Genomic DNA, 15609 nt, shown 5'->3' on the forward strand with positions numbered 1-15609 from the left:
TGTTCCACAATTACAAATTTCAGTGAGTTTTTTTAATGATAACTTTAAATGAAGATGATTGATAGTACATACTGTTTGTATCTTTGACAAGTGGTGTTTAACAGCGAATTACTGAACTACCCATGAATTGACACATTTGTTATACACTTTTATATACAGTTACTTCAAATGCAGAAACTGCAACTGTCAACCATTTCATTACCTTTATATTATGTTTCCCCATTTCATTACCTTTATATTATGTTTCCCCCCAGTTTATTTAAATGCTTCTGCAGTGTGATCCAATTTCGCAGTCTTTCAGGTCTTAAAACTGCATGTATAATTATACATGAATACAAAAACAGTGTTTTCAAATCGTTTTAGATTAAAAGAGAATTATTCAACACGCACGCTTCTGATCTATTGATGTAGGAACTATTTACTGGTGTTTCGCACTATCCGGTCTGTAAACACAGGCGTACCAGAAACGGTCCCTTCAAGTTATCTCTCCGGTGTTGCTCCGTTTCGAGAAGCGTAAACTTAACAAAAATGGATCTTACGTATGTGCTTTATAATATCTGAGGGGACTATAATAATCACGACAAATATTATCAATGATAATGTGAAGTTAATAGAGACATGTATGAGTATTTGAATAGTTGAAAAGCCTCCTGAAAAGGGGATGTTTGGTTTACACTAATATTAAAAATGTCCCATGAGCGAGAGAAGAGCTGGGACTGGGACAGTCCTCAGTGTCGAGCCCAGCTGGACGAGGTGTTTTTCCGCCAGCATGACTACATCCAGACGGGCAGAACTGAACACAAGGAGTTCTGGACCTTCTTCGAGCGCTTCCAGAGATTCAAAACCAAGAAAGAGATATCAGCATCAAAATCCAGCGGGCAAGAATCACACGAGGGAAAAGCCAGAAAGAAGTCTGGATCTGTGGATCTAGGGCTTCCAAAGGAGTATGATGCCCGATATAGGATCAACATCTCCGTGTGCTCCAAGGACATCGAGGAGCGCCTGGGAGTATCTGAGCACAGGAGGCGCAGGGAGAGCTCGGGTCCCGGCAGACAGGAGATCGCAGAGTGCCGTCTCGCCCTTCTCCATTTCCTCGATTTCAACCAGAAGCAAAGCTTCAACAAGCTCTCCAAGTTAAGGAGGGAGCAGAAGAGCCTCCCCATCTTCCAGTACCGAGACAGGATAGTGGAGATGGTGAGGACTCATCCTGTGGTGGTGGTGGCTGGAGACACGGGGTGTGGGAAGTCCACACAGGTGCCCCAGTATCTGATGGCTTCAGGGTTCAACCACATCGCTTGTACTCAACCGCGCCGCATCGCCTGCATCTCACTGGCCAAGAGAGTCAGCTTTGAGAGCCTCAACCAGTACGGCTCCAAGGTACAAAGATGTTTCGCAACATAATTAGACATATTATTATTTATCTGTAAGACTTTTAAATAAATCAAAAACAGTTATGCTTGATCAGGAGGATTTTTTATACTGTGAGAAAAATGACTTTTTTTAGCATGGAAATAAGAGTTTGGGATCAAAATGTGCATAACTGTAATGCAACACACACGGCTGCACATGTGAAACGTGTTCTAGCTCAAGCACACCTGGTGCAACTGATGAAGCCCTTGATTATTTGCACCATGTGCGCTTGAGACAACACCTGTTTTGCATGTGTGCTGTTGTGAGGGAATTTTATTCAGGGTTTTGAAAAATTCATTGAATTTGGGGAAGCCAGTTGAAATATTTAAGTTTCTTTTGTCTGATTAGTTAATTACAAACAGCTGAAAGTAAATTATGTCAATAAACCTAATTTACAATGGGGGTTGAATAATTTCGATTGCATTTCGATTATAAATTGCAGATATATAATCATTAGCATCACAATACAAAAAAATTTGAAGTAGTTTATATATATATATATATATATATATATATATATGTGTGTGTGTGTATATACAGTATATATAAGTATATACTGGTAACTACTTCCATTTCTTTTTTTATTGTGATTCTGTAAATAATTGTAACATTATTGTTATTACTATTATAATTACATATAGTAACTTTCAAAGTCTAAGAATGCCTCACAATGCATGACAAGAAGGAAGAAAATCTATGCAAAATGCGAACGTTGTGAGTTAAAGAATCGCAGCAGCGTTAGCTCTTGTGAATGGATTGCAAAAACATTTTTGTCTTGCATGTTCTCCAGGTTGGGTACCAGATCCGCTTTGAGACCAGCCGCACCACAGCGACCAAACTCCTGTTCATGACCGAGGGTCTCCTGCTCCGGCAGATCCAGCAGGACGCTTCCCTGGGCCAGTACCAGGTGCTGATCGTGGACGAGGTGCACGAGAGACACCTGCATTGTGATTTCCTGCTGGGAGTGCTACGTTCCCTCCTGGCCCTGCGCACAGACCTGCGGCTGGTCCTCATGTCGGCCACCATCAACATCAAACTCTTCTCCAGCTACTTCAGCGACGCACCAGTTCTGCAGGTGCCAGGCAGACTCTTCCCCATTCAGGTGAGCTCTCAAAACTACTTGCTGTTAAAATACAGTGTTAAAATACTAATGATGTTCTTTAAAATATTTAATAATTGTTCAGTTTCATTAATTTCTTGATTTTATTGTTTTAGGGCAAAAATATATATTTTATTTAAAATTAAATTAAAAAAATGTTATGATTCGTTTTTCTCTTTTTAAAAAAATATTTAATCATTTTACAGTTTCATTCATTTCTTGATTTTATCGTTTTAGGGCAAAAATATATACATTTTATTTAAAATCTTAATAAAATCGAAAAAGGTTATGATCCTATTTTCTTTTTTTTTTATTTAATAATTTTACAGTTTATGATTTTAGAGTTTTAGAATTAATTAAAATTAAATCAACAAGACCCTATTTTCTATTTTATTTTTTATGTATTTAATCATTTACAAGTTTAATTCCTTTTATGATATTAGAGTTTTAGAACAAAAAGTATTTTATTTAAAATTGTAATAAAATCAACAAAAAATGTTGAGACCCTAATGTATGTTTTTAAATGCATACAAGTATGTTTTAGGACAAAAAATATTTATTTAAAATTAAATCAATATAAAAGGTATTAGACCCTATTTTCTGTTTTTAAAATATTTAATCATTTTACAGTTTCATTCATTTTATGATTTTAATGTTTTAGAATTAATTAAAATTTACTCAATAAAATGTATTAGACCCTATTTTATTTTTTATTTTTTATATATTTAATCATTTACAGGTTTAACTTATTTTATGATTTTAGAGTTTTATTTAGGACAAAAAGTATTTTATTTAAAATGTAAATAAAATCAAAAAATGTATTAGACCCTATTTTCTGTTTTTAAAATATTTAGTCATTTTCAAGATTCATTTATTGTATGAATTTTATTGATTTATTTTATTGAAATATATACAAATTTCTCCTGTGCTGTAGGTGATCTACCAGCCCATTCCTTCAGAAGAGCAGGCGTCCCGCTCTGAGAAGCTGGACCCGCGGCCGTACCTGCGTGTGCTGCAGGGCATTGACCAGCGCTACCCCCCGGAGGAGAGAGGTGACCTGCTCCTGTTCCTCAGCGGAGTGGCTGAGATTTCCACCATCCAGGAGGCCTGCCAGGCGTACGCCACGCACACACAGCGCTGGATCGTCCTCCCTCTGCACAGCACGCTCTCATTGGCTCAGCAGGATAAGGTTCATTCAGGACAGACCCAACACTGTCATACATCATGTTCTTTATACATCGCTTTAAAACTGTGATTGTCATTTCTGCTTCTTTTTATTAGTTGGAAAATGATTAGCCTATTTATTTAGCTATAGACTACCATTCAAAATTATTAGTTTTATTCAGCAAGGATCCATTAAATTGATCAAAAGTGACAGTAAAAAAAGTAATCTTTTTTTTTTTAAGAAATTATATTCTTTTAACTTTCTATTCATCAACGTATCCTGAAAATAAATGTATCAAGGTTTCCACAAAAATAAGATAATCAGAAATGTGTCTTGAGCAGCAAATCAGCATTATTGTAATGATTTCTGAAGGATCATGTGACACTGAAGACTGGAGTAATGATGCTGTAACATCACAGGAATAAATTACATTTTAAAATATATTAATATAGAAAACAATTATGTTTAAATTGTAATCATGTTACTGTTTTATTTTGTGTATTTTTTTCTCAAATATGAAAAGAGCCTTGCTGAGCGAACGAGCAAAGTCTTTCAAAAACATACCCAAACTTTTTATTAACCATAGTGTACATATAAAAAAATATGTCAGTATATTAGCTTGAAGTAATTTCTCGATGAACTGTGACCCTCAGGTGTTTGACATTTCCCCCCCGGGTGTGAGAAAATGCATCATTTCTACCAATATTGCTGAGACCTCGGTCACTATAGATGGAGTGCGCTTTGTCGTTGATTCAGGTAATGCATTCAGATTGGTGGAAGAAGTGGAACCTGCACTAATGTTTTCCTATTTTCTATGTTTTAAAGATTTTTAATCGTTTTTCACAGTTTTATTCATTTCGGGATGTTATTGTTGTAGGGCAAAACATATACAGTATATTTTATTTAAAATATGAATCAAAAACAATTCATTAGAAGAACCTATTTCTCTCATTTCATTCATTTTATGATTTTAGAGTTTTACAACAAAAGTATTTGATTTAAAATTAAATGAAAAAAAATGATGAAACGCTATTTTTAAGATAATTTTCTAATTTTATTTATTTCATGAATATTTTATTTTATTTAAATGAAAATATTTTATGAGACTCTTTTTTCCTGTTTTTAAAATATTTAATGAATTTCACGTTTCATTTATTTTATGATTTTAGAGTTTTGGGACAAAAAGCATTTTTATTTAAAATTGAAATTAAATAAGTAAAATTTAGTTTGATCGTGATTAATCGCATCCAAAATAAAAGTTTGTGTTTACATAATATATGTGTGTGTAATGTGTATAATTATTTTGTATATAAAAATACACACATATGAATGTGTATATTTATGAAAAATGTGTTATTAATATATCAATATTTATGTATAATATTAATTTTGTATAAAGTATATACATGCAAATGTGTGTGTATTTATATATACAAAATAATTATACACACTACACACAAACTTTTATTTTGGATGCGATTAATCACGATTAATCGTTTTACAGCCCTAGTCACCAATTTTTTATATGATTGCCCTTTCCAAAAACATTTTTTTTGTCTTTGATGTTTTTTATAACAGGAAAAGTGAAAGAAATGAGTTTTGACCCAAAGGCCAAGATGCAGAGACTTCAGGAGTTCTGGATCAGCAGGGCCAGTTCTGAACAGAGGAAAGGCCGCGCTGGCAGAACCGGGCCGGGAGTGTGTTACCGACTCTACGCTGAATCTGATTACGATGCTTTTGCCCCATATCCTGTTCCTGAGATCCACAGGGTGGCGCTGGACTCCCTCATCTTACAGGTGCTCGCTCACATCATTAAAAAAAACTTGTAAAGTTCTCTGATAACTATATTAATTGGGTGAGACGCTGGACTAAAGCATATTGCAAATGTGTTTGTGCAGATGATGAGCATGGGTCTGGGTGACCCTCGCACTTTTTCCTTCATAGACCCTCCTCCCGCTTCCAGTATTCAGACTGCAGTGACATATCTGAGAGAACAGGGGGCGCTAGACGAACACGGGGAGCTCTCCTCCATCGGCAGGCTGCTGGCTCAACTGCCTGTGGATGTGGTCATTGGTAAGGAACCTTCAGCTGCCGTTTAGCTGAGCTTGCTACAGTATTGATGGCTCCTACTTGTGTTTGTCCAGGAAAAATGTTGGTTTTGGGATCCGTCTTCAAACTGGTGGAGCCGGTGCTGACGGTTGCCGCTGCTCTGAGTGTCCAGTCTCCATTTCTGCGCAGTGCTCAGCACAATCCTGACTGCTCCACCGCTCGCCAGCCCCTGAACAGCAACCAGGGCGACCCCTTTACACTGATGAACACCTTTAACGCCTGGGTGCAGGTCAGTCTCGGCCCTTCTGCCTGCTTTATTGTGGAGCAGTGTTGGAAACCTGCACGAACATTACAGGACTGAACCTGACGTGATTTATATATGTAAAAAAACTTCTTTACCAATTGTTTGTACACACATCTCTATTCAATAAAAAATGAAGTATATTTAGAGAAGGAATGCTTTTAGTGAATGAAATATTCCTTCCTTTTGTGAGTGTAATATTTGATTTTGTGATTTAATATTAATACGTACCAAAACATTTCTTGACGGAAATATGTATTTCATGATACAGGCAGATTTTTTCGGTCCATGACATTATATATGAAAAAGTCAAAGAGTTGCGAGATGTTAAAGGCATAGTTCACTTTGAAATCAATTTTTGGTATGTTTTAGCTTACTTCAAGGGCATCCAAGATGTAGGTGTCTTTATTTCCGCAGTGTTTTCAATTTTGATATTTTTAGGTCAAACCGTTCGTGTCTGTCAGTCATATAATGCAGGTCTATGGTCACCACCTCATGCAGACCAGATTTAATGACTCATAAATGTAAGTACACATTGATGGCCTGAGACACGAAACAGGCGGTTTGTGTGAGAAAACGAACAGTATTTATATCGTTTTTACCTCTTGTTAGCACAGCCACGTCCAAGTGATCTGTTGGCACGGGCGCTTTGTGGCTGTGGTTGACTTACAAGAGGTAAATACAGCCATTAATGTGTACTTGCATTTACGAGTCATTAAATCATGTTTAATTTGGACTTCTCTGTGCATGCTCTTTGAGGTGGTGACCATAGACCTCCATTATATGACTGACAGACAAGAACGGTTTGACCTAAAAATATCAAAATTGAAACTACTGCGGAAACAAAGACACCTACATCCTGGATGCCCTTGAGGTAAGATAAAACATACCAAAAATTAATTTCAAAGTGAACTATCCCTTTAACTTAAAAATAAAGTCCGAATTTTGTTATAAACTCTCAATTCTGAGAAAGAAAGTCTGAATTGCAAAATATAAACTCTGAGAAAGTAAGTCATAGATGCGTAATCAAAATTACAAGAATAAAAGTCAGAATTGTGATGTAAAAAGTCATGAGTTTTTACTTTGGAATGTATTTGGACAATAGAAAATTGTACACTATTGTCTAAGTAAATTACAAATGAAATCAGTCATTTCAAGGCACCACAAGGATCATGCTCAGTATAAAAAAGTGGAGATTCATTTTGATATTGCTAAAGGTTATTAACAATTTAACAGTGTTAATAAATTGTTTCATGAAATTAAGTAATATTGAGAAATGAGTAATATTGGCTAATATGCATCAACAGGTGAAAGCAGAAAGAGGAGGCGGCTCCAGGAAGTGGTGCAGAAGGAGAGGACTGGAGGAACAGAGGCTTTACGAGATGGTCAACCTCAGACGACAGTTCAAAGTCAGCAGCAGCTCCATATCTCCATGACTTTCCAACAGCTGTGACTGATCTTAATCGTGTGTCACCTGGTTCCTCACAGGAGCTGCTGCGGACTCATGGTCTTCTGGAGGATCACACGGACAGCAGGACGCAGCCGCAGGACCGAGCCCGGCGCAGAGAGAGACTCACGGAGAGGCAGAAGCTCCACCAGCTGAAACGAGACCATGAGCTCCAGGAGAACACCAAGAGGAAGGTTCTCCGCCTGGAGGAAGGGCTGGAGGGAGACGCCTCGTCTGGATCTGATGGAGAGGGAGCGAGCTCAAGCAAGAAGAGGAAAGATGGTCCTGAACAGACCGTGGACATACAGGTGCCTCAGATGATTCACATTTTAGAGCATGTGGGGAAAAGAAAGCAAAGATTCCACACATTCTTAATTTAATGTACATTACCGTTAACTTTTGGGGTCAGTACGATTTTTGTTTTTCAAAGATATTAATCCTTTATTTAACGAGGATGCATTAAATTGATTAAAATGTTTGACAGACATTATATAAAATGTCTGTTCTTTTAACTTTCTATTCATCAAATAATCCTTAAAAAAATGATATATAATTCTACTGTTTTTACTGTATTTTTGATCAAATAATTGCTGCTTTGATGACCCCAAACTTTTGAATGATAAATAAATATCATTATTTTCAGTACTGTTATAAGATTGGAATTTTTCACATCAGGGATACAGTATAACTGAAACTAAAACCATAAATAAAAAAATACTAAAACTTCAACTTGAATGAACAAAAAAACTGGAAATATGAAATGAATTCAAAATATTAATACAAACTATAGTAGTATCTCAATGATACTAAATTACACTGATTCACTTTACAGTAGTATGGAAGCATATTGCATTCACTTGAGGAAACAAAATCTACTCTATTTTTCTGAATTTATCAGGTAATTATCTCAGAATTACGAGAAAATTTTTCATGGAAAAAGTATTTTCTCTGTTTTTCTGAATTAAAAAATTATGAGATATAACTGATTAATTCATAAAAAAATTTCAAGAAAAATATATCTCATAATTCCGGAAGACCTGAACCGCAACAGTAAAAAAAAAAACGGTTAAAAAAACGAGATTGAGGTCGAAACGCTTCGAAATTGAAGTTGAAACGCTTCGAGATTGGAGTCGAAACGCTTCGAGATTGAGGTCGAAATGTTCAGACTTGTATTTCGACTTTAATCTCAAAATGCTCTTTTTTTACGTTGCTGTTCAGGGCCTCAATACATAATTCTTAGATCATAAACTCGTTAATTCAGAAAAACAGAGTGAATGCAATTTGCTTCCGTACAGTAATGACAAAATTGCTGAAATGTTTAAATAATGTCAATAGGCTTAATATTGGATTTAAAAATAAGTTTCATTTATTTTTTTATCTATTTTGAGGTAAAATATGTCCCAGGCTTTGTGAGATTCCCTCATTCTGTACACTTTCTCTGTATTCTTATTGGTTGTCTGGCTCTTATAGGAAGTCAAGTTCAAGTTGCGTCACAATGTTAATGAGCTACAGGAAGCCGCATATGCCAGTGCAGCTCTGTCATCCCGTCAGCAGGCTCTGCTCAAACTGGTGCTGTGTCGAGGTCTTTACCCACAGCTCGCCATGCCAGATGAGCACAACGCTACACGCAAAGACTCAGAGCAGGTAACGGCTAAACACACATTGAAGTGCAGCTATTCTGCTTTTTTTGGATATTCCCTTTCATGTACTGTATAATAAGGCTGTTTGTGAATGATCTGCAAAGATCTAAGTTCACGACAAATGGAGTTATCCACCTAAAGAAGGAACTAATTCTGAAACGAGTCTTCAGTTTTTCAAGACTTACTTCCTGCTCGAACCTACATAGGCTAATACATTTGCATAATGCCAGCCTATTGTTTTCTGCGCAGTGAAAGCAATTCCACTTTGCTGCATTTCCGAAGGATGAGGACTCTGGCTAGGATTGATGAGGAGAAATAGGTGTCATCGTTACTGTTCGTATCACTGTGTATGCAAGCGCTGAGGAAGATCAGGAGCTGAAGTTCAGATATTGTAATTCAGATAGAGTAACCAATCACAACAGACTGGGCCATCTGACCAATCAGAGCAGAGTACCCAATCACAACAGACTGGGCCATCTGACCAATCAGAGCAGAGTACCCAATCACAACAGACTGGGCCATCTGACCAATCAGAGCAGAGTACCCAATCACAACAGACTGGGCCATCTGACCAATCAGAGCAGAGTAGGCGCTCAGAAACGAGGGGTTTAGAGAGATCTAACCATCATTATTATGAGAAAATGTAAGTGTTTTTTGACCTTGAATGCATTTAAAGCTCTCGTGGGACAAAATTGGGAGCAGAAAATAGCATAATAGTGGCACTTTTATATGCATATTAATATCAGCTTGTACAGTTAACTTTTGTGTGTGTGTGTGTGTGTGTTAGGTGTTCCACACACGTAATAAACAAGGTGTTGTGATCCACCCAACCAGCGTGTTTGCCATTGACCCTGAAGTTCTGCATGTCCCCGAGCACGAGTCCAGCGAGTTTGGTACACACTCCTTTTTTCAATAAGACATAAAGCATCGTGACTGAAGCGCTCCTCTTTTTCACTGTGGCACTCTTACATTCTCATTCTTGTAGGTGCGGATAAAGGGCAGAGCAATAGGCATCAGTTACTGGCTTTTGTTACTCTGCTAGAAACAAACAAGCCTTACGTCTCAAACTGTGTGCGGATTCCAGCCCTACAGGTCAGTAAACACTGAGAGAATTATAAACATTTCCTCCCTTATTATTAACATAAGAGTAAACGTGACCATTTGTAAATTGAATGTACTTCCGGTCTCATCTGCTTTAATCAGAGTCTCACACATTCACAGAAAATATGTAGCTTACTTCCACAGTGCATTCACAAGTTGCTTGTATTTTTAACACTTCAGTAAAGGAATTATGTAAATATAAAAAATATCAGAGAGGATCCTCATGACTGTCAATAAGTCTCTTAAAATATCAGATCATTTTACCTTTTCATGAGAAGGCAAGGTTAGGAAAGGTTGTAAAATGTCAAGTGGTGCAACTCCTCTAAAAATGAATGATGTTTATGAGTTAAAAATCTTAAAAATTACCCTGAAAAATGTATTAACTTTTTTGAGAATAATTATTCAAATGTGTACACATATATTCAATGTGTGAGGAATTTTTTTCTTTTTTTTTATTACTTGATGGCCTCACAACATTTTTATAATTATTAAATTTAAACCTGAAAATGCTATAGTTACCATTACCAATAGTTTTCAAAACCAAGAAAAATCTAAAGAGTACATTATCATTTCTAAGTTTGGAGTCAGTAAGGATTTTTAAAGAACTGTTATTGCAAGGATGCATTAAATTGAACCCCTTAGCTTGAGAATGGGGGTTAAAATGCACTATTCAAACTTAAATGGTTGTAATTAAAGAATGCTTTGGAATATTATACCCAAGTTTGGTCTTGTTTTAAAGAAAATACTCAGCAGATTATTGATGAAGTGAAAACACTTAAAAAAATTAAAGTATGAAACAGTTATGGAAGTTTAAATTTACAGTAAATCAAATATACTGTACTATATATTTTTATTTTATGTAAAATATACATTTTACAAAATATTTTTGACTATAAAATTACTATAAAATCAAATCCATAAATCTAACTAAGTTATGTTCCAAATTTGAAGTTGATATCACGAAAATTCAAGTTCCCATGAGATTTTGTTTAGTACCAAAAATAGCCACCGGGTGCCATTGAATTCCATTGAATTTAGTTAACAAATGAATACATTTCTGTCCAAATATCAGTTCTGTCACAAAATTTGGAACCTTGAGACTCAGACCTTTCTGACAATATGTGTTTTGTTAAGATTAGAAAAGGTTTTGATCATAAATTATGAAATATAATGGTGCCCAAAAGGGGAGGAGCCTGATAAAATAAGTACCGTTTCTATGGTAACACAACGTTCAATTATAAAAAGGTTTTCACAGGATGATTTCTGAGTTTATAAGCTTTCAAATGATACCTAATTTATGATAAGTACTAAAATATGTGATAAAATAAAAAAGGCGAAAAATAATATTATATTTTAGAGGATAATATACTGTATATATATATATATTATAATTTTTAGAGGATAATATTATACTATAATTTTTTATTTTTTATTGAAAAATACTAGATTATACGTTTTATTGTGAACTTTTAGCATAAAAACAGAAGTTTCAATGATTAAAAGTGGGTGCATTGACTTTTTGTGACAAAGGTCAGACCTCCTGTTATGACGCAGATTTTTTGAGGTGCACTCTTGTCATATATTTATCAATTACTCTTCCTACATAATTTGTAACACAAAACAGGGGTAGAATATCTATTTAGAAGTCTTAGACCTTTCCAACGATATATAATTAGTCATAATTAGATTAAGATTTAATAGAAATATAGTGAAGTAAATTTAGCCGTCCCGGTACCGGGACAGTGACAGTTAAAGGGTGTTATGATGTTAAAAAAGATTAAAAAAGTTATGATGTTAAAAAAGATTTCCATTTGAAATAAGTGCTTTCTATTCATCAAAAAATCGTGAAAAAAATGATTTTCCACAAAAATGATAAGAGACTTTTTTTGAAATATTACCAACGCCACACTTTTGAAAAGTATTGTTCTAAACTTTCTAAACTAGATTTTTCCTTTTCTTCGTCTTGAACACTTGTTTGTCGTCGACCTCTCTCCTGTAGGCTCTTTTGCTGGTGGCCAACTCTGTGGACACTAACGCGGACTGCACGCGTGTGGTGGTGGACGGCTGGCTGGAGCTGGGCTTGACTGACGGGGCCGGGGCCATGAAAGTGCTCTCCTCGGCCCTCACTCTGCGGGGGGAGTGGGAGAGACAGCTTCAGGCTCAGCTCGGGCAGGGCGGCCCGGGTAGCCACGCTGGACTCGGCCTGAGTGGGCCCAGAGTTTCCCGCAGAGAACTGGAAAAGCTCTGTGAGGGACTTGTGCGGTTTCTCCTCTATACTGAGGTAGCGAGGCAAACATAACAATAGATCTGTGTTCAATCTGGGTCAAACACACATGAAGTCACGTGACTTTCTCTCATAGGTTAGTTACAGTCTGAGGCGTCTGGCAGGGCTGCAGTCTCAGAACCTGTACATCGGACCCCAGAAGGATCCGGATCTTTCTTCTGCTTCAGCTCTCGGCTCTCTGTTCCCTGGCATGAAGGCGGAGCCAGATGCGGTTAAAGGAGGCCTGCGTTTGTGCAGCTACTTCACTTACAACTGTCTGGGTGTAAGTGTTCTTTCCTATGGAAGTTTGTGTCCACCACGGGAAAAATATTTAGGGTAATAAAATATAATAAAAGTAATAAAAATAATAAAAGTATTTTAAGTTTTTATCTCACAATGTAAACTCAGAATTTTGAGAAAAGTCAAAATTGTGAGATGTAAACTCAAAAATGTCAAAATTGTGAGATGTGAACTCAGAATTCCCCAAAATGTCAAAATTGTGAGATGTGAAGTCAGAATTCTCAAAAAATGTCAAAATTGTGAGATGTGAACTCAGAATTCTCAAAATAATGTCAAAATTGTGAGATGTGAACTCCGAATTCCCCCCCAAAAAAGTCACAATTGTGAGATGTGAATTCAGAGATCTCAAAAATGTCAAAATTGTGAGATGTGAACTCAGAAATCCCAAAAATGTCAGAATTGCGAGATGTGAACTCCGAATTCCCCCCCAAAAAAGTCACAATTGTGAGATGTGAAATCAGAGATCTCAAAAATGTCAAAATTGTGAGATGTGAACTCAGAATTCCCAAAAATGTCAAAATTGTGAGATGTGAATTCAGAATTCCAAAAAATGTCAGTTTTGAGATGTGAACTCAGAATTCCCCAAAAAGTCAAAATTGTGGTCTATATGCTTGTAGTTGTTAGAGGGAAAAAAATCAGTTTGTGAGAAGTTACAATGACCTTTTTTATGGCAGAAACGAGCTTCTATGCTTTCCTGAATGTGTGGTTCCTGAAACCTTCTCTTTCTCACAGTCCTTTAACGCCAGCACTTCCTATCTTTTTAATGTGTGTCATGTAGGACTCTAAGGACTTGTACAGTGAATGTTTACGCAGTTTTTGGAGCTGCCCTCACTGTGACCTTTATATGCCCCTGACGCCCTTGGAGCGCATGCAACATGAGGTCTCCTGCAGGCCACCAGAGGAACAGCAGCCTGAGGAGGAAGCAGGTGAGCACTTATCAATCATTTCCTCTTATGAACCAGCTTTTGTGTAAAGACTTCGATGTCTTACTTGAGTCCTGCAGTCATGATGCATTGTTGTAGGCCCACTCTTGATGTTTGCAGAAACCCAATAGGATTTTTGTATTGGCTTTAGGATTATTGCAGAAAATAAGCTGCAAAGGTTTATGAATCTTACACGTATTGTTCATGATGATCATTTTCCTTTCCAAACAACCTTTATGAATTTTGAAGTCTAAATACAATTGCCAGAAGTAAAAGGTAAGCTACTTGACTTAAACAAAACATTTTATCTGATATAAAATAAAATAATTCAACTTATTTTATTTCACCAAGTTGCCAAGGAAACATTTCTCATGCACTAACATAACTAAAACTAAACCTGAAATTAAAATAAAAAAATAATAATAGAAATGACAACAAAACAAAATTATTACAACTTTAACTTAAAAACTAATTGAAAATATTATATATTAAATAAAATTATATAAATATATATATATATATATATATATACACACACACACACAAAAGTGTATGTCTACACTTATCTTCTCGAGTCATATCAATAATATTTTCATCATTTATTTTAGTAAGTGCACTAGATTTTCAGTATCACTAATCAGTTCTACAGAATAAATGCTTTTTCTTTGTTTTCACAGAGCCTGAAAGTGTAACAGCATCCTCATCGTCTTCATCAGGTCTGACCAGGGTCTATCACTGTGATATCTGTAATAAAGACCTGAAACTCACCTCAACTGAGATCCTCAAACACAAACGCCAGCACCTGTCCTGAGCTCATACATGCTCAGACTTTCAGACCTTCTCTGTCCATCCGGCTCCTCTGTCTTTTGAATCAATCCGCCACATTTTTAAATAAATGTCAAAATTCTCTTGATGTAATTCTTCTACTTGTTTTTAATCTAGTGTACTTGGTCCTGGAATTGCATTACACTGACTGATGCAGCCCCTTGTTGATGTGCGTAGTGCGTACTGAAAATTGGCCTATTGGTCACAGTGATTATTGTAGAAATATCTGACAGAACTGTCAGGAATTTTCTCTTATTTCAATACATGTTTTCAAATATTTTCAATGCTGTTATATCACGATTAATCATGATTAATTGCATCTAACATTGAAATTTTGTCAATATATACTGTAAATATGTGAGTTTGTACACACACACACACACATTATATACAAACTTTTATGCTAGGTGCGATTAATCGATTTGACACCACTAGTATGTCCATGTACAGTGGGGAGAACAAGTATTTGATACACTGCTGATTTTGCAGGTTTTCCCACTTACAAAGCATGTAGAAGTCTGTAATCATAGGTACTCTTCAACTGTGAGTCACGGAATCTAAAACAAAAATCTAGAAAATCACATTGTATGATTTTTAAGTAATTCATTTGCATTTTATTGCATGACATAAGTATTTGATCTCCTACCAACCAGTAATAATTCCGTTTCTCACAGACCTGTTAGTTTCTCTTTAAGAAGCCCTCCTGTTCTCCACTCATTACCTGTAGCCTATCAAAAAACGTATTGCAACACCAGCCGCCCAGCCACGCTTCCGCCATTTTGGAGTGAAAGCGATCGGCATTCGGCAATCTAGTCCAGTGCAGAGATCATTTTTAGGTTGAAATAATTAGGCTAGGTGATTATTTATACTCACAACAGTAAACTTTATAGCAGTTAAAAAGAAGTTCTTAACCGGGCTTTTACCCCCACATAACTTGAGACACGGAAGTTCAAGGATTTAATTCATTACTCTCCACATTAAGCGTGACAGGTAAGAAAGTGATATCAGTTCATAAAGTTATAATAGACCGTTTCCCGGGACGTATAACGTTACTTACAAAAATAAGTTCAATTAAATAAATTAATT

At 36.1% G+C, this 15609-nt stretch overlaps 1 protein-coding gene across 1 annotated transcript; it reads left to right on the forward strand.

Moving 5' to 3' along the window:
• Window positions 1-467: 467 nt before the first annotated feature.
• Window positions 468-14611, forward strand: dhx34 (DExH-box helicase 34). The gene is made up of 16 exons (XM_039647445.2): window positions 468-1377; window positions 2201-2512; window positions 3444-3698; window positions 4328-4430; window positions 5253-5470; window positions 5573-5747; window positions 5819-6012; window positions 7332-7433; window positions 7513-7779; window positions 8942-9115; window positions 9899-10004; window positions 10097-10203; window positions 12212-12493; window positions 12573-12758; window positions 13554-13701; window positions 14376-14611. Exons 1-16 carry the CDS (start codon window positions 688-690, stop codon window positions 14507-14509), a joined length of 3453 nt encoding a protein of 1150 aa, XP_039503379.2. The 5' UTR covers window positions 468-687; the 3' UTR covers window positions 14510-14611.
• The last annotated feature ends 998 nt before the right edge of the window (window positions 14612-15609 follow it).

This window comes from Pimephales promelas, chromosome 10, assembly GCF_988280905.1.
Source record: "Pimephales promelas chromosome 10, fPimPro1.hap1.1, whole genome shotgun sequence".
Classification (NCBI taxonomy): Eukaryota; Metazoa; Chordata; class Actinopteri; order Cypriniformes; family Leuciscidae; genus Pimephales; species Pimephales promelas.